Source organism: Aquarana catesbeiana, linkage group LG04 (assembly GCF_042186555.1).
Source record: "Aquarana catesbeiana isolate 2022-GZ linkage group LG04, ASM4218655v1, whole genome shotgun sequence".
Lineage (NCBI taxonomy): Eukaryota > Metazoa > Chordata > Amphibia > Anura > Ranidae > Aquarana > Aquarana catesbeiana.
The window spans coordinates 133,586,272-133,606,864 of NC_133327.1; the positions used below are offsets into that span (position 1 = coordinate 133,586,272).

The 20,593-nt window shown below is 46.4% G+C and overlaps 1 protein-coding gene across 5 annotated transcripts in view; it reads right to left on the bottom strand.

Annotated features, from left to right (window-relative positions):
- SPHKAP (SPHK1 interactor, AKAP domain containing) overlaps positions 1-20,593 on the bottom strand; it is a gene marked incomplete in the record, with an annotated part of 381,842 nt that overhangs the window by 51,369 nt on the left and 309,880 nt on the right. For all 5 annotated transcript variants that reach the window (XM_073625690.1, XM_073625689.1, XM_073625688.1 and 2 more), the window contains 1 exon segment: positions 1,854-5,289. In XM_073625690.1, coding sequence (XP_073481791.1) covers positions 1,854-5,289 — 3,436 coding nt within the window.

Consider the following 20,593-nt stretch of genomic DNA (forward strand, 5'->3'; position numbering starts at 1 on the left):
TAGAATTTAAACATTCACATTTCTCATTTACATCTGACATTATTTCTACTGAAAGGCTGTGAATGATCCACAAAGGGAAAGTGATTAGTATCTACAGTTACTGTATAATTTTGAAGCACTAACTGTACAGAATACAGTTTATATAAATAAACCATATATTTTTCAATATATATATATATATATATATATATATATATATATATATATATATATATATATATATATATATATATATATGTACAGCCCTGCTCCTGAAGAGCAGACGCTATTCCTTTGAAATTTAAGTTAGTTGAAGCTACAGTTTGGCTCAGCTTATTATTACCTAAATTTAATGGTTTCTGTACCAGTTCAGCTGGACTGTGCAGATTTCCATCTGACCATGGGTGGTGCTGTCACCATTGGTGGATGTTGTAAATACAGTCTGGTTGGACATATTGAACATATTGAATACTCTTTGCTCAGAAATAATTCGGTGGGAGTGGTTCATTCACCGGGTATTCTGGGAAGGGGTATTTAAGGGACAGACACCATGTAGAGGTGGTTGGCGCTTCTGGACCTCATGGCCCTCTTGGCCTGGGGAACTGCTGTTGCTTAAAGTTCTGCCTTGAGGTTAGCGAACCCAAGGCCTAGCTACTAGAAGAAGGACCAAAGTATAGTGGCCTACTGGTCCATAGGATGGTCTCTTTGCTGTCTGGCCTGCGGGAAGAAGCAAGGGATTGCAGTGACCAGGGGAGGACTCTTCATGAGAGGACCGAGCATAAGGCTGGTATCTTGAGAAGAGCCTGGGAACTCAGTCGGAGACGCATCTAGGATCAAGCACAGCAATCAGTTCATTCAAGATTGTAAGGTCTGTGGCAGAGACCGTGTCAAGCACAGCAATCAGTTCATTCAAGATTGCAAGGTCTGTGGCAGAGACCGTGTTTGAACATCACATCGGCTGCTAGGTCGGTGAGAGAGGTCGATGTTGAATCCAGCTGTGGAAGTGCTATTCGCTGGATATAGAAATTACCTCAAACCGCAAGATCCAAGGTACCTGAATCCCTTTTCACCCTCTACCTTCCTATTGCATATTTTTGTTTCTTTAATAAAACTTGGAAAAAGGACTGAGTGCTGGAGCAGTGTTTCAATTGAGCAATGTATAAGTACCCCTATGATGAACACTGTGAAGATGATAATGGTAAGCCTGAAGAAAATTATTATCAGCTCCTTCGGGGGTAATTTTTAAAGTATGTTACCCACCTAATGATTTAAATTTAGAACATAAGGGTGAGAATAAGGTTAGGAAAGTGGGGGTAAAGTGAAGCTAACAGATAAATCATGAAGCTTTAAACAGGGGAAAAAAAGGGGGAAAAAAAGGAACAGAAGGTGGTAGTTGTTCTCACAGTGACTAATAAAATGTTAGCTTTCATTTGTTACATATAAAACAATGCTTTGGCCAATAAATTTTACCATATTAGTAGTGAATGTCATAACTGACTCTGCAAACTTACAGGCTCCAGCATGGTTGATGGGGCCAAGGCACTAATAAGGAGTATTGCAAAACCTTTGGATTATGAAAGATTGTCCAATAAAATAGCTTATCGATGCTAACATTTAGTCCTGTCATCTGCCTATTGGCAACATTTGTGGTTAACTACATCAAGATGTTAAAACTGTACCATTCAGGGGGCAGAACTGAAAAGTTATATCTCAAATCAAATCTCAGTTGCTTACTTAATGTCAAATATTATTCATGACCAGTAATAACAATACAACCTGAAATATAAGTTCACAGGTAGGTTAATGCAGTATCCACAGTAAAACTATACATTGAATATACTAGATAATCTATAATTAGTATTTGTCTGATGTACCTTACTCCATGAGAAATGCTTCTTGCTCCATCTTGCTCTGACTTATGTTTAAAATTCCCAGGTACATTTTCTTGTTCTTCTCCATCGGTCTCTTCCCTCTGCTCTGCTTCAATCTGTATAAGGGGCACCTCCATGGTACTAAATGAAGCTTTGCTGACTAATGCATCTTGATTGTCTGTAAATTTGCATTGAGTTTGTGATGCAGACTTACTATTAAAGCTTCCTTTATGTGTGCTTTCAAGTGAATCCTGGTGTGAAACATTGAGAGATTTTCCACTTTGAACAACATCCACTGCCAGCTTGTTAGCAAAATTGTCCATGTGTGCTGGTAGTGGTTCATCTATACTTTCAGTTCTGTCTGCTATGATTTTATTTTTGCGCATTAATGCCTCAATGGAGCTAGACCAGGTCTCATGGATTAACATATCTGTTGCCCGGTCGGTGTGGCACCTTTGGTATAAACAAGAGTCCGACTTGCAGAGATTTGTGGAAGAAATGGCATTTACAGGCTGAATGTTGAGAAAATCCCTAGAAGAGCTCCTTGCAAACCCATCCAATGAGTTTGCTTTGACTGGAGTATTTACAGTTAAACGTGCACTAGATGACCTGTTACAAGGCATGGATGACTGACGGAAACAAAAAGGTGTACGAGATGAAGGAGGCATTAAATTGTTTGTCCATTCTGCAGTATTTCTGCTAGAATAATTGTCCCTGTTATCCTTGTCAATTTCCTTCAGCATGTAGCGATAGAACTCTTCAGTTATGCTCTCTGTACTAGACTGTTTAGAAAGACAAGTAGGTCTCACGTTCAAGTGGCTATTCCTCCTGGAAAGCTGCTGCAAAGCAGAATTCAGAATGCTACTTGCATTCTTGCCAGCATAGTAGTCCAAAAGTAGCTCAAATTCTCTTCCTTCATTTTCCATTTGATTCACCATAAACCTGGAAAATTCATCTGTGATGCTTTCACAGCTTGACTGTTTGGATACTGAGCTTGTCCTGCTGAAAGGCTGTCCTAATGTATTTCCAGGGCCAAGTGTGTTGAGAAGACTTTTAGTATCTAAATCCTCCTCTGGGATACTCTCATAACTGGATGCCTTTCCTCGACTCCACCTCTCACAATGTAATCTGTTTCGTGACACATTTTGGCCCTGCCATAATGAATCTGCAACTGATGGTTCTGTTAGATTCATTATTTTTGAAGCTACTTCATTTGCAAAAGCAATAACAGGGTCTTGGACATCTTCCAAGTTAATAGACTCATCTACCACTCGGTTCATAAGTCGCTCTTTAAGCTCTGGGTGTTCATCTGTCTTCTTTTTTATTTCACTGAGGCGTGGTGGTCTATGCCTTCTTACCACTGCTCCACCGGTTGATGCCTCCTTCTTCCTTTTTACTGTCCTACAAGGAGGCAGCAAGCATTCACTTCCTTTTGCCCAGGCACAAAACCATGGCTGCTTCCCATTGGAATTCTCCAGGCATATGGCAGCTATTTCTGTGGCCATAGACACAACAGTTTCTGCTAAGTCATCAGCAAACTCTGTTAAGCAGTAATTGCTGACTGGATGTTTTACAGAAAGTACAGCCTGAGCAGGGTGCAGTGTGTAACTACTACCCAAAGGTGAACTTACAATGATTTCCTTGGATGCACTACTCTCGTAGTTGACATTTTCTTGACTCCCTGATTTTGTTAATCCATCTATGGAGCCCTTATCTGCACAATGTCTGCATTCATCATCTGAGAAAGTGGTATCACTGACTAAGAAAGCTTTATGCTCATCATGGTAACGTTTGTAGCGTTCTCTTTTCAGGCATTGTTTAGAGAAAGATGGTTTAACTTGAACCACATTACTGTAACACCCCTCACTGTTCTCCTTCACTTCATTTTGTTTGAGGGTAACTGGTTCAACTTTTTGTTCTGTGCTATAGCTGCGTAATTGCATTTTTTTGCTATCATTCGTTGTAACCATTGGCTTCTGAGCTTTTGGCAAGTCATACAAGTCATTCTGACTGTCTGTTTGGTCTGGGCCTGCAGATCTTGGACAAACAGTCTCAACATTCAAAGATATGTCCCCAGTTTGTACTAGATCACTCATTTTCTTACAAGTGAAATGCATTACATTATACAGAAGATCAGTAGTAGTTGTCACAAAATCACTTGGAGCAGTGGAGAGCTGTCGACTTTCAGTAACCCGTAGCTTCTGGATTTCCTTTTCAGAAGATTGTCTAAGTATCATATCAGATAAGTTATGAGCAAGATCATCATTAACAACATCACCCACATGAATGATTTTGGAAGAACTTACACTGGTTAAGATTTTGTTATTCATAGACTCAATAAACTCTCCCACATTTTTGTAGGTGTTTGGACTTGTCAAAACTACAGCTGCTTCTTTTAGAAGAACCTTTGCAATGCTGTCCTTGAATTTATCGATGCTTGTCCCCAATGCAATGCTGCAGTGTAAAGCGACAGCTGTTGAGGCATCAGCTGCAACTAAGAGCCCACTTGAAGTACTAGGGTAGCAGGCTTTCTTTTGATCCCCAAGTCCACAAACAGCTACTGCACTTGCCACCCTAGTTAGTCCACACAAAGCAGAGGGCAATGAATAATCTGCCCCTACAGTAAAATTTGGAAACCCTACAAGGTCTGAAATACTGTCCTCAGCAACATCTCTCTCCTGTGAATCTACATTTTTTAACTGATTTACTTTACGTTGCTCTGAAGACTGAGGACTGGATATTGTACCTATAACTGATGCTGCACATGCTAAAGCTACTTCTAAAGTACTTTGTGTGGAGCCTGAAGATCCATCCTCATCTGTCCAGTGATCACAAACATTTGTGGTCTCCTGCTCAGACCAATGAGACTCATCCACCCACTCAGTTGGGCTATCACAACTGTCTGGACTCTGAACTATAACAATTTTTGGAAGGTCATTCCAAGAACGGGCTGCTGCAGAAGATCCTTCTTTGCAGGTGACTCCAGACAGTAAAGAGTCCCCAGCAGATATGCTGACAGCAGCTTCCTTGGTAAAAGAGCTGTCAGACTGTGATAGTCTGATAAATGCATCCTGCAGTACACATTCAGCCAGGTTTGTTGCATACTGGCCTGTGGTTGCTGGATCTTCAAAAGATTCTGTGTGATGGTCAGTCTCACAGGCTATGGCATGCTTGATGTTTTTTTCTGCTGGATGCTTGGCTTGCATTGCAGTTTGGCAAAGTTCATTAATGCATCTTCTTTCAGTTTTACACTCAGCTGCCTTTTCAAGACAACCACCGATTAGAGAAGGTCGTCTGCCTTCAGAGTTTCTCCTTGATTCCACCCCATGACCAACATGGACAAGATGCTCCTCTCTCCTGAGATTCGCTCTTCCATTCTTCTTGTTCTGTGGATTTTCATACCCTTTCCTTTTCACTTTCTTGATCTCATCAGGGGGCTCTGAAATTGAAAGATGAGAAAAGTGGGTCAGAACTATTTTTACTTTTAAGGATTTTTATGAGGTATACAGTACAGGCTTGAAAATCTCAAGACATGACTCATGCAGTAAGCATTAACAAGTATGAAAATGTCAAACAGAAATTTTTTGGTTAAGGTGTAGCTACAGACTATCACAGTAATGCTTCAAAGTTATATTGTGTTTGATGTCAGCATTTGATCCTGCATTCATGAGAAATTTGACTCAAGAGTCATCAATAATATAAAACTTTCATTAAAGGAAGGGATTTACATACGGAAATGCAAAATCAACCATAAATTTTGAGACTTCATAGAAAGAGTTTGAAATAAACATCTGGCATTCAACTGAACCAGAAGTTAAGCTTAAAAAGGAACTTCACTCAGATCTCGAAAACTAAAAGCCAGGGGCTACAAGTACTGCTGACATATAACATAAAATTTTATACCTACCTGACGGTATATTTCCTTTCCTGATGCATAAGCATGACAGCATACACGTATGGGATAGGCTCCGCCCATCGCCCAATCAGGACTGGTTATGCTATATTTAAATAAGTCACCTCCCCCTAGGCGGCATTCTCTTAACTATACTCAAATGTGAAGCCCACAAGGGAGGGACCTGTATGCTATCATGCTTATGCATCAGGAAAGGAAAATTACCGTCAGGTAAGTATAACATGTTTTCCTGACACAAGCATGACAGCATACACGTATGGGATGTAACACGCCCACAAAACCACAAGGAAGGGTATGCTGAAGTAATTTTTTTATTAGTTATCCATTCCGCTTAATACAGAATTACCAAACTCTACAGTCATTAATGCTCCTGGATCTACTTTATAATGAGTTAGGAATGTGTCATATGCCGACCACATTGCAGCTCTGCAAATTGTGTCTGGGGATACACCCCTGAACTCTGTCCATGATGCCGCCAGGCTTCTTGTCGAGTGCACTCTTACATTCGTTGGAGGCTCTTGCTTCATAAGTTCTCTTGATGTTCCTAACCAGCCACACTGCCAGTGTTGTTGCGGATGCTGATAGCCCTTTTCTTTTCCCAGCTGTTATAATAAATAGTTTCTCGGTCCTTCTGAAAGAGGCCGTCCTCTGTACGTATGTCTTCAGAGTGGCCCTAATTCATGTGTTTGACTAGATCCATTTTTCTGCATCGTTGGGGGGACAATGTCCTGTTTTCTGTGAAACGACTTGTTTACTTTAGGCCGGTGTTGTGCCAATGTCCTTAATACCACCCTATCGGGTAGGTGACAACAGTAAGGGGGTTTGTACCCTAAAGCTTGAATGTCCGATATCCTTCTACCTGATGTGATGGCAGTAGGAAAAACTGCTTTCATCGTGATGTTCCATAACGAGGTTGCTTGGGTCCCTAAAAAAAGATGATTGGGACAACATTTCTAGCACTACTTGTAAGTCCCATGGGGGCACAAATGACCTTGCCTGAGGTCGGACTCTGTCTCAGGCCTTCAAGAATTGTCGCACTAACTAGTGTGTGGCCCATCTCACTCCTGTCAGAGCCGACAGGGCCAAGATTTGCACTCTCAGTGTATTTGTTTGTAGGTCCATCTCCAGACCTGCTTGCAGGAATTCTAACACCTGTGCCTCCCAAGGGGCTAGAGGATCGAACCCTCTGGATTTTGAAAAAGCAGCAAACCTTTCCCATACCTTTGAAAAAGTTTTGTTAGTCGTTGCTGCCCTTGCTTTTAGTAAGGTTTCGATGCCCAAGGCTGAACAGCCTGCCTTTCCTAGCCTTTGCCTCTCAACTTCCAGGCTGCCAGCTTGGTAGGGTGCCTGTGCCACACCTGACCTTGTTGGAGGAGGTTTGTTATTTCTGGTAATAGGATCGGGGGTTCCATTGTCAAGGCCTGTAGCAATGGGAACCATGGCCTGAGCGGTCACATAGGTATGATTGCTATCACTGTTCCTGGATGGCTGCGTATCCTGTTCAGTAATCTGGGGATTATCACTATTGGTGGAAATATGTATGCCAGGGTGCAGATCCATTTGGAACTGAGTGCATCCACTGATTCCGCTTGCGAGAACTTCGTCCTTGCCAGGAATCATCTGCACTTGCTGTTGGGATGCCATTAGGTCGAGGTCTAGTTGACCCCACTGATCGCAAACCCACTGAAAAACTGTCTGGTCTAATGCCCACTCGTTGTTGTCAAACGTTTTGCAGCTCTGTGCATCTGCTAAATAATTCTGCAGGGCTGGAATGTATACAGCTGCTAAATTAGTCCAATTCTGTTGTGCCCGATTCATAATTGGTGAGACTTCCGCTAAGAGTGCTCGACTCTGCCTCCCTCCCTGATGGTGTATGTATGCTACCGCCGCCTTGTTGTCCATTTGAAGTGTGACACTGGCCCGCTTTGACTCTGGAATGCCTTTAGCGCCTGGAAGGCTGCCCTTAGTTCTATTATGTTGGAGAACTCTCTCCTCTTGCTTTCCCATCGGCCCTGGGCTAGATGCCCATGGCAGTGTGCTCCCCAGCCCACAGCTGATGCATCCAACGTGACCACTATTGTTATCAGTGGATTGAGGCTGTGACAGTTCGCTAGATTCACCAGCTTCCGCCACCAATTGAGGGAACATTTCATTATCGGAGATAACCTGATCCGTTGATGCATGGATCGGCTCCTCCACTGTTTTAAGAATTCCATCTGAAACGTCCTCATTCGCCAATGGGCCCACTTTACCACTGGAATTGTGGCTGCTAATGACCCCAGTAGTCTGAGGCAGTGGGAGGCCGAGAGGTATGACCAGGTTGTTATTCTTTCTAGCTGGGAGATTAATGCTGTTGTTTTCTCTGGAGGGAGTTCTACCGTGTTCTTCTCGATATCCAGAATGGCTCCCAAGAATAACATTCTCCATGTGGGTATTGGTTGACTCTTCTGCCAACTGATGATCCAACCTAAATTCAACAACGTTTTGACTAGGATCTCCCGATGCTCTGTTAAAGTTTGAGGTCTTTGGGCTACTAGGAGGACATCGTCCAAGTAATGGAACACTTGTAGGCCCTGCTTGCGTAACCTGGCTATGACCAGGAGTAGTACCTTGGAAAATGTTCCCGGGGATGTCGATAGGCTGAACGGTAAGCAGTCGAACTGAAAGTGGTATTCCATTATTGCAAAGCACAAATATTTGTGGCATTGTTGATGGACTGGGACATGCAGATACACATCCCTCAAGTCTAAGGCAAACTTCCACTCCTCCTAACCAATGGCTTGTATGACCGATTGTAGAGCACTGGTTCAATTTTCAGAGGTCTAACACTGGTCTTATGCCGCGTACACACGGTCGGACTTTCCGGCATACTTGGTCCGGCGGACCAGAGTGTGCCGGACAATCCGCCCGTGTGTGGGCGGCGGCGGACTTTTCCGGCGGACTTCTTCCCAAAAGCCCGCCGGACCTAGATTTCAAACATGTTTGAAATCTTTCCGTCGGACTCAGTTTCGGGCGGAAAGTCCGCTCGTGTGTGTGCTGGTCCGACGGAAAGCCCGCTCGTGTGTAGGCTGGTCCGACAGACCAAATGCGACACGAGGGGATGGTATTGCATCTCGCGCTCGCTGCAATAGGAAAAACAAATCTTCCTATTGCGGCGAGCGCGGGGCATACCAGGCCCTTAGGTCTGGTATGGATTATAAAGGGGAACCCCGCTACGCCGAAAAAACGGCGTGGGGTCCCCCTAAAATCCATACCAGACCCCGATCCGAGCACGCAGCCTGGCCGGTCAGGAAAGGGGGTGGGGACGAGCGAGCGCCCCCCCCCCCTCCTGAACCGTACCAGGCCGCATGCCCTCAACATGGGGGGTGGGTGCTTTGGGGGAGGGGGGCGCCCTGCGCCCCCCCCCCCAAAGCACCTTGTCCCCATGTTGATGAGGACAAGGGCCTCTTCCCGACAACCCTGGCCGTTGGTTGTCGGGGTCTGCGGGCGGGGGCTTATCGGAATCTGGGAGCCCCCTTTAATAAGGGGGCCCCCAGATCCCGGCCCCCCACCCTATGTAAATGAGTATGGGGTACATGGTACCCCTACCCATTTACCTAGGAAAAAAGTGTAAGTAATAAAACACACTACACAGGTTTTTAAAATATTTTATTAAACAGCTCCGGGGGGGGATCTTCCTCCGGCTTCGGGGGTCTTCTTCCGGCTTCGGGGGTCCCTCCGCTTCATCTTCTCCCGGCGTCCGGTTGGTTCTTCTCCGCTCTCCGGCCTCTTCTCCCGGTGTCGCAGGTCTTCGGCCGGCCCCTCCGCTCTCTTCATGTAGCTCTATTGCGAGCGGAGGTCCGGACTTCTGGGCTTCTTGGCTTCTTGGCTTCTTGGCTTGGCTTGGCTTCTCTTCCCCCAGATGTTGACACGACGCTCTCTCCGGCTGGACTGGTTTCTGAGGGCTGCGTTGTGACTTATATAGGCGGAGACCCCGCCCCCATATGATGTCACAGTCCCTGGGCATGCTGGGACTGTGACGTTTTAGGGGGCGTGGTCGGGGGGCGTGGTCGACCACGCCCCCTAAAACGTCACAGTCCCAGCATGCCCAGGGACTGTGACATCATATGGGGGCGGGGTCTCCGCCTATATAAGTCACAACGCAGCCCTCAGAAACCAGTCCAGCCGGAGAGAGCGTCGTGTCAACATCTGGGGGAAGAGAAGCCAAGCCAAGCCAAGAAGCCAAGAAGCCAAGAAGCCCAGAAGTCCGGACCTCCGCTCGCAATAGAGCTACATGAAGAGAGCGGAGGGGCCGGCCGAAGACCTGCGACACCGGGAGAAGAGGCCGGAGAGCGGAGAAGAACCAACCGGACGCCGGGAGAAGATGAAGCGGAGGGACCCCCGAAGCCGGAAGAAGACCCCCGAAGCCGGAGGAAGATCCCCCCCCGGAGCTGTTTAATAAAATATTTTAAAAACCTGTGTAGTGTGTTTTATTACTTACACTTTTTTCCTAGGTAAATGGGTAGGGGTACCATGTACCCCATACTCATTTACATAGGGTGGGGGGCCGGGATCTGGGGGCCCCCTTATTAAAGGGGGCTCCCAGATTCCGATAAGCCCCCGCCCGCAGACCCCGACAACCAACGGCCAGGGTTGTCGGGAAGAGGCCCTTGTCCTCATCAACATGGGGACAAGGTGCTTTGGGGGGGGGGGCGCAGGGCGCCCCCCTCCCCCAAAGCACCCACCCCCCATGTTGAGGGCATGCGGCCTGGTACGGTTCAGGAGGGGGGGGGGGCGCTCGCTCGTCCCCACCCCCTTTCCTGACCGGCCAGGCTGCGTGCTCGGATCGGGGTCTGGTATGGATTTTAGGGGGACCCCACGCCGTTTTTTCGGCGTAGCGGGGTTCCCCTTTATAATCCATACCAGACCTAAGGGCCTGGTATGCCCCGCGACGGGGCTCGCAAGGTGTCAATCTAGCCGATAAAAGCGGCAAGATTGACATCCTTTTCTAGTCCCGTCGCACCTGAGTCACGTTCAAAATGAACGGACTTGTCCGTGTGTGGGCAAGTCCGTTCATTCTGAAAGTCCGCCGGAACTCCGGCGAAAGTCCGTCGGAAAGACGGGCGGACTTAGCCCGCCGGAAAATCCCGGCGTGTGTGGGCAAGTCCGTTCGTTTTAAAGTCCGGCGCACCTGGCGGACAAAGTCCGTCGGAAAGTGTGCCGGACCAAGTAGGATAGAAAGTCCGCTCGTGTGTACGCGGCATTAGATCGCCTGTTTTTTTCTTGATTAAGAAAAGAGGAGAAAAGAATCTCTGATATCTTTCTTGACTTGGAACCAGCTCTATCGCTCTCTCTTGTAAGAGGGACTGGACATATTCGAAGGCTATTCATGTCTTGTGTTGGCATCGGGGAAGTTTTGTGCGGGTAAAGCGGGTTAGCTCCGGGGGGGGGTCAGAAACTCCAAATGATGGCCCTCCTGGATTATCTTCATGGCCCAAGGGTCTTCGATCTGCTCCGCCCAAACTTACACAAATTGGCGTAGTCGGGTACCAACTGGGCCAGCTTGGACGGAGCAACCCTCAAAAAGGTTTCTGCTTCGTGCCTTGTTTAGCTTTGTTCACTCGTGTCGTTGATGTTTGAGGGTTTCTCCAACCTCTTCTGACATTTCTGTTTGTTCCAAACGACCTTCTGTCTCTTTTTATTTGTGAACTGTCTTCTTTCTGGTTGGCATTGACGCCTGGGTTTCAGGTCTTGCGGGATCAACCCTGACTTACCCCCGTCACTTTCGAGATAGCGGCTTCCAACTTGCTACCGAACAAGACTTTTCCATCAAAAGGAATACTGCACCAATTTGCTTTTGACGACCTGTCTGCCATCCATGGCTTGAGCCATAGCGCTCTTCTCGCCATTATGGATGACAGCATTACTCTGCCCGAACTTCGCAGCATGTCGATCGCAGCTTCGCCCACGAAGTTGCCTGCCAGCTTAATTTCGCTTAGTATCTTCGTTACTGACGCGTTTCCTGCGTCTGCTTTCAGTTCTGTCTCCACATTCTCCGCCCATGTTATTATGGCTTTGGCTACCGACATTAGTGCCAAATGCTGGCCGGCAGGCACTTCCTGCTGACGTACAGACTTTTTTTAGTTCTGTGTCTATTTTCCTTTTTGATACATCATTAAAGGAGACCGCATCATCCATCGGCAATGTGACGTGCCTAGCTGGTCTAATTACAGCTGCGTCTACTAGCGATGGTTCTTCCCATGTCTGGACCTCCTCTTCCTTGAAGGAATACATTTTCGCAAACCTGTTGGACAGGGACGGTTTCCCGTCTACCTTTTTGCATTCGTCATAAACGACCTCCCTCACTTCCTCCATCAAGGGAAATGAGAGTATCGTTTTCTTTAATTGCGGGTAGTATTTCCTGGTTTTCACAGGTTGTGTAACTTCCTCCTCCCACTCAGGAGCTACTCTTATTACTCTCAATAGGGGCTGCACTAGAGCAAAGTCAAACTCGGCAAATGATTCTTCTCCTGCCGGAGATTCATCCTCCGAGCCTGACCCTAGTGATGGTTCTCTTGGAGCACTCCTTTGTGCAGGTGGTGGGCTGAACATTGTCCCTGGTTGTGTGGTCTTGCCCGACACTTCCCGAAGAGAGAAGGGAGTCTTTCACTGTCTGCTTGATTAATGCAATCATGTCTGCCTTTTCTGTCTCCTTGTCTGTTGCTGCTTCCAACAGACTTGCCCGGCATAAAACCTTTCTAGGCAACGCCTTAAAACCGCATCCTAGACATTGGCCCTCTGTGTCCCCCTCAGCTTGAGTATCCTCCATTCTGTGCCAGCTCGGGCTGAGCTTGGGCTTTTGTCTGGCCAATTTGAGGAGTGGTATTGGCTGTGAGGGCTGCAAAGATTTACATTTGATTAGCCCAATGCTCTAGTTTAATGAATTTAGTGCCTACTTACCTAACCCTCATCTTATACTGCGTGGCTGGTCTCTGGGAGAGCTCATGGTGTTTTTTGAGGAACTGCAACAAACAGACATTTGTGCTATAGCTTCTCATACTGCAGATAATAGCAAGTTTAGGAGTGTGTCTTACCTCTGTAGGTGTTTTGACTCTGCATGGCACAAAGAGGCAATCTGTTTAGATAAGGACATTTCAGTGTTTGCTATGCAGTGTCACTGTCCCCCCCCCCCTCCTGCAGCTCTCTCTCTGCAGCTCTCTCCTGTTTGTGCACTGTTTTGCTGCCTTTCCTCCATTATAAGAGCATGGGAGAGGGGGCTTACCCCCTCTCCAGCTGTCCACTGATGATTGCTGCGCCCTCCACCCACTCCCGGCGAACTGGAAGTCAACCTGACGCCATGACGGCCGGAAGTCTGTTGGATGCCATCTTAGATAGACAGCCCTTAGCCTGGCCGCTGGAAGTCCTCCGCCGCTATTTTGGAAGTGGGTGCCACCCTGGATCTCATGTTCCCGCTGTTTGCTAGCCTCCTGGCCCTTCGCCGGGTGTCCCTGGCCCCTAACGCCATAAGGTGGGTGCCCTGCACTCATGGAGAGTAGTGCCAGTAATGGGGGAAACCATGCTACATGAGGGGAGGATTGTGTCCTAACTGCCACCAGAGACCAGTATCCCAGCCCCCCAGCATCTGGGCCTGGGGGGGTCTTCCCTGGTATGGAAGATTTACGACCAAACAGAGGGGCTTCGCCACAGGAAAGAGGCTGAACCTGTGCGGCTGGCCAGATGAATTCACACAGGTTGAACTTGTATATTTTTTCAACCTCACCTACTATGTAACTATGTAAGGTGAGAGTAAAAATAAAAAATATTCTTTCTGCAGTTATAACCGTCTAAGCATTTGAGGAATAAAAAGACAATGCTGCCTAGGGGGAGGTGACTTATTTAAATATAGTATCCCATACCTGTATGCTGTCATGCTTGTGTCAGGAAAAAAAAGCACATACTTACTAGCGGTCTCAGCGGGGAGCATCGATAGCTTCAAGAAACTATTAGATAAGCACCTGAATGACCACAACATACAGGGATATACAATGTAATACTGACACATAATCACACATAGGTTGGACTTGATGGACTTGTGTCTTTTTTCAACCTCACCTACTATGTAACTATTTAACTAGCCTATGGAGTCCAGTGCCAACTTCCTACAACCCAAAGCCTTCCCAGCTTTTTCTTCTCTCGCACTACCAGCTTGGATTTTGGAGCTGGCTGAGTAATCAGAGAGTGACAGTTGGTTCCCAAACCAAAGATGGCATTAGTCACTGCGCATGCACAGGCCAGCAGACTATGGGGAGATCATCCTGAACCCTTCAGCGATATGTGTCATAGGAGGCTGCGGGTGGGGTAAAATAGAGATACAGCCCATCTAATTTCCTGGCTAGAGGATGCCCAGCATCCCTTCCTTCCCAATCTGACTGTCTCTGACCCATCGCTTTCATTCATTGTACTTTAGTACTTTTAATCACGGAGGCTCAGCATCATATGTGGAAGTTAGTTAGGGTGGTTTGTGTGCAAATATGGCTGACTTGGAAAGCCTACTCCTCCAAACTGACATTCACCCATCAAAGCATTTTGATATTTGTATAACCCTTCACAAGAGCCAGTCTAGTGCTTGCATCAGTGCTTAGGGTTCTTGAGAGGGGTACTGAGGCAGGGTACTGTGATGTTTTCAGTTAGCTATGTACAGCACTCTGCTGGCCTTTTTCCACCAGTCATGATCTGCCTGAATTGCCTAGAGAAGTTCTGAGACCCAGAGATAATGATACTGGGTCAAAAAACAAAGGTATGTAATAAAAATGTCATTAGCATATTGTTGAGGGAGAAGCAGAGACCAGGAGAGGCAAAAGATAAGCAGATTGAACTTAAGCCACAACAGGTACCAAAGTATGTTGTACATTTTATAGTGGAATCTAGAGCATACTTTTAATCCTGAAGTAATGAAATGTTTACCTCCTATTAACTGTACAGGTTCATATCCTCAATGATGTATGGATTTAAACATGAGAACTTCAGAAATAATGTCCTGTTGGAGCCCAAGATATATGTATTGGGGTGGCAGGATGGATATTTTTATTTATACCCCTCAGATATATACAGCAATTCTTCGATTGTTGTATATAGAGCGAAAGTTGATAGCGCAGAAATGGATCTCCATGGCTCCCCCAACTTACTCTTTATGGGTAAAATCAGTAAATGAAGTTTTGCAAAGAGAACTTTTGGTTTATCAACATAGGGTATGTCCAGGTAGATTTATAAAACTCTGGGGCAAATGGTTGGACACTCCAGGGTTGATTTCTTCACAATTAGTTAAAGATAGGTTGTTATGGTGTCGCACATAAATGGGACTCTCCTCCCCCCTTTTTTTTTTGAATTGGAGGGGAATAATAAAGTACACGGAAACGAATAGATGACAGTTTGTAAGATTATCACACATATAAAAGGGGTGGGAGGATATACTACACATGGAGCATTCAATAATTATTGAGCCATAAATAAAAAGTTATACGACGTAGATGAGATAGATAGATATAGATAGATAGATAGATAGATAGATAGATAGATAGATAGATAGATAGATAGATAGATAGATAGATAGATAGATAGATAGATAGATAGATAGATAGATAGAGAGGCGGCTCTAGGCTTTGTGAGGCCTTAGGCAAAACCTAGACATGAGGCCCCACTCATGCCCATAATGGAAAAAATTATTCAAGAGATAAAAATTAACTGTATAAAAATTGCATATATTAAGAGCCTTAAATCCTATGAACTATGAATTCACAGTTTCTAGAATCATCTCTATATCAAAAGTCAAAAAACATATTTCTCCATTTACATGAAGGTCAGGGTAATATAACCCAGCTGGCACGGAGTTCCCCCTTACATTAGAGTCTGCAGGATTCCCCCTTACAGTGCAAATTTCATGCAAAGGGGAATGCTGTGGATCATGATGTGAAGGGTAATGCTGCAGACTTTGGTGTAAAGGGGATCTCTGATGTAAGGGGGGCTCTGGTGACCAGAGATCATCTTATATCAAAGTGCACAGCATTCCCCTTTACAGAGTTCCCACTTACATCAGGGTCTGCAACATTGCCCTTTACATCAGGGTCCGCAGAGTTCCAACTTGCATTTAAAACAGGAACTCTGATGTGGGGAGAACTCTGGTGACCACAGACCACCATCCGCAGAGTGACTGCACTAAGGTAAAGAGGGTTACTGATTTAAGGAGGAACCTTTATATCAGTGCCCCCTTACCTTACTGTATTCATTCCCCCCTACATCAGTGACACCCCCCCCCCCAGACTGGCCTTGCAGTGCTGTCACTGTCAGACGGTCTTCTTCTGGCTCCAGCTTGGTGGCTCAGGTTTCATTTTTCCCCATGACCCCTTCCTGGCAGCGTTCCAGCTCTTGACTCCTCTGTAGGCTCCACCTCAGAGATTGCAGATATGATATAGGAGATGGTCAGACTGTGCGGACATACAGGAGATGGTCAGACTGTGCGGACATACAGGAGATGGTCAGACTGTGCGGACATACAGGAGATGGTCAGACTGTGCGGACATACAGGAGATGGTCAGACTGTGCGGACATACAGGAGATGGTCAGACTGTGCGGACATACAGGAGATGGTCAGGGACTGTGCAGACATACAGGAGATGGTCAGGGACTGTGCGGACATACAGGAGATGGTCAGGGACTGTGCGGACATACAGGAGATGGTCAGGGACTGTGCGGACATACAGGAGATGGTCAGGGACTGTGCGGACATATAGGAGATGGTCAGGGACTGTGCGGACATACAGGAGATGGTCAGGGACTGTGCGGACATATAGGAGATGGTCAGGGACTGTGCGGACATATAGGAGATGGTCAGGGACTGTGCGGACATACAGGAGATGGTCAGGGACTGTGCGGACATACAGGAGATGGTCAGGGACTGTGCGGACATACAGGAGATGGTCAGGGACTGTGCGGACATATAGGAGATGGTCAGGGACTGTGCGGACATACAGGAGATGGTCAGGGACTGTGCGGACATATAGGAGATGGTCAGGGACTGTGCGGACATACAGGAGATGGTCAGACTGTGCGGACATACAGGAGATGGTCAGACTGTGCGGACATACAGGAGATGGTCAGACTGTGCGGACATACAGGAGATGGTCAGACTGTGCGGACATACAGGAGATGGTCAGACTGTGCGGACATACAGGAGATGGTCAGACTGTGCGGACATACAGGAGATGGTCAGGGACTGTGCGGACATATAGGAGATGGTCAGACTGTGCGGACATACAGGAGATGGTCAGGGACTGTGCGGACATACAGGAGATGGTCAGGGACTGTGCGGACATACAGGAGATGGTCAGGGACTGTGCGGACATACAGGAGATGGTCAGGGACTGTGCGGACATACAGGAGATGGTCAGGGACTGTGCGGACATACAGGAGATGGTCAGGGACTGTGCGGACATACAGGAGATGGTCAGGGACTGTGCGGACATACAGGAGATGGTCAGGGACTGTGCGGACATACAGGAGATGGTCAGGGACTGTGCGGACATACAGGAGATGGTCAGGGACTGTGCGGACATACAGGAGATGGTCAGGGACTGTGCGGACATACAGGAGATGGTCAGGGACTGTGCGGACATACAGGAGATGGTCAGGGACTGTGCGGACATACAGGAGATGGTCAGGGACTGTGCGGACATACAGGAGATGGTCAGGGACTGTGCGGACATACAGGAGATGGTCAGGGACTGTGCGGACATACAGGAGATGGTCAGACTGTGCGGACATACAGGAGATGGTCAGGGACTGTGCGGACATACAGGAGATGGTCAGACTGTGCGGACATACAGGAGATGGTCAGACTGTGCGGACATACAGGAGATGGTCAGACTGTGCGGACATACAGGAGATGGTCAGACTGTGCGGACATACAGGAGATGGTCAGATTGTGCGGACATACAGGAGATGGTCAGACTGTGCGGACATACAGGAGATGGTCAGACTATGTGGACATACAGGAGATGGTCAGGGACTGTGCGGACATATAGGAGATGGTCAGGGACTGTGCGGACATATAGGAGATGGTCAGGGACTGTGCGGACATATAGGAGATGGCCATGGTAATGAAAAGCAGAAACTCTCACCTGACTGTCAAGGTAACATCACATTGCAGCAGCACTCGCCAAACACTGGAGTCACAGCCACAGACGATCCCGGTGCAGACGCCAGACAGGACAGATAATCACTCCTCCAAGTCCTCCGTCCCCTACTACAAGCAGGAGAAGCTGACTGTCCACTCTGAGCTCCCGCTCTGCAGTGCAGTCTGGGAGGTGTAGTCTTTGCAGAGCGCAGGCACAGTCGAGTCTAGTGTGTGCTGAGCTGTGGAGAACTACATCTCCCATCATGCAATGTGGTGCCGGCTAGGACAGTGGTGGAGCCTGCTATTGGGTGCCACCGCTGATGGGGATGTTACAGGGTGGAACTTCTAAAGTGTGCCGGTGATGTTCTGTCACGCTAATCTGACAGAACGCCGGCCCGCTCACCCTGCCAGCCTGGGGACACCGATCGTGACCGGGGGAAATTCCCTTCCACTCCCACACACAAGTTAGGCAATCTAGGCGGCCGCGAGGCCCCTATACACGCGGGGCCTTAGGCAACCGCCTACTTTGCCTAATTAGAGAGCCGCCTCTGGATAGATAGATAGATAGATAGATAGATAGATAGATAGATAGATAGATAGATAGATAGATAGATAGATAGATAGATAGATAGAATTAAAAACACCCCTGTTAAAATGTCAGGTTTCTGTGATGTAAAATCATGAGACAAAGATAAATAACTTCAGAACTTTTTCCACCTTTAATGTGACCTATAAACTGTACAACTCAATTGAACAACAAACTGAAATCTTTTAGGTGGAGGGAAGTAAAAATAAAAAACTAAAATAATATGGTTGCATAGGTGTGCACACCCTTAAAATAAATACTTTGTTGAAGCACATTTTGATTTTATTACAGCACTCAGTTTTTTTGGGTATGAGTCTATCAGCATGGCACATCTTGACTTGGCAATATTTGCCACTCTTCTTTGCAAAAACACTCCAAATCCGTCAGATTGCGAGGGCATCTCCTGTGCACAGCCCTCTTTAGATCACCCCACAGATTTTCAATCGGATTCAGGTCTGGGCTCTGGCTGGGCCATTCTAAAACTTGAATCTTCTTCTGGGGAAGCCATTCCTTTGTTGATTTGGATGTATGCTTTGGGTCGTTGTCATGCTGAAAGTTGAAGTTCCTCTTCATGTTCAGCTTACTAGCAGAAGCCTGAAGGTTTTGTGCCAATATTGACTGGTACTTAGAACTGTTCGAAATTCCCTCTATCTTGACTAAGGCCCCGTCCCAGCTGAAGAAAAATTGCCCCAGAGTATGATGCTGCCACCACCATGCTTCACTGTGGGTATGGTGTTCTTTTGGTGATGTGCAGTGTTGTTTTTGTGCCAAACATATCTTTTGGAATTATGGCCAAAAAGTTCAACCTTGGCTTCATCAGACCACAACACATTTTCCCCACATGCTTTTGGGAGACTTCAGATGAGTTTTTGCAAAATTTAGCTGTCGTTGTCATACTTTAAGATTAATTTTCCCCACAAATAGAGCTTTCTTTTGGTGGTATTTGATCACCTTTGAGTTTTTTTTTGCACTATAAACAAAAAAAGGCAGACAATTTTGAAAAAAAAAAAACAGTATTTTTTACTTTTTTCTAAATTAAATATCCCCCCAAAAAATGAAAAAAAAAACTAATTTCTTCCTCAGTTTAGGCCGATATTTATTCTTCTACATATTTTTGGTAAAAAAAAAAAATCGTAATAAGCATATATTGCTTGGTTTGCGCAAAAGTTATAGCGTCTACAAAATAGGGGATAGATTTATGGCATTTTTATGATCATTTTTTTTTATACTGGTAATGGCATGATCAGCAATTTTTAGCAGAACTACGACATTGTGGCGGACAGATCTGACACTTTTGACACTTTTTTGGGGACCACATTTATACAGGGATCAGAGCTAAAAATAGCCACTGATTACTCTATAAAAGACACTGGCAGGAAAGGGGTTAACACTAGGGGGCGATCAAGGGGTTAAGTGTTCCCTAGGGAGGTGTTTCTAAAAGTGGGGGGAGTGGACTGACTAGGAGTAGAGAGAGATCACTGTTATTGATTACTAGGAACAGCAGATCTGTCTATCCTTCCCTGACAGAATGGGGATCTGTCTGTTTACATTCACAGATCCCCATTCTGTCTCTCTCAGGAGCGATTGCGGGTGGCCCAGGGACATCGCGGCCGCTGGCCACGCACATTGGCTCCGGCGTTGCACCGCATGCATCCCCTAGTGGTCTAGAAGTGGCAGACGTACAATGACAGCGATTCGCCCTTGAAGAGAGCCAACCTGCCGCAGTACAACTGCAGCAACTGGTCCTTAACTGGTTAATGTTGCTGCAGGCCTCTTGGCAGCCTCCCTGATCAGTTTTCTTCTCTTCTTTTTATCAATTTTGGAGGGAGGTCCAGTTCTTAGTGATGTCATTGTTGTGCCATATTTTCTCCACTTGATGATGACTGTCTTCACTGTGTTCCATGGTATATCTAATGCCTTGGAAATTCTTTTGTACCCTTCTCCTGACTGATACCTTTTAACAGTGAGATCTCTCTGATGCTTTGGAAGCTCCATGTGGACCATGGCTTGTTGCAGAATGCGACTAATAAAATGTCAGGAAAGACCTACCAGAACAGCTGAACTTTATTTGGTTGTTAATCAGCAGTACTTTAAAT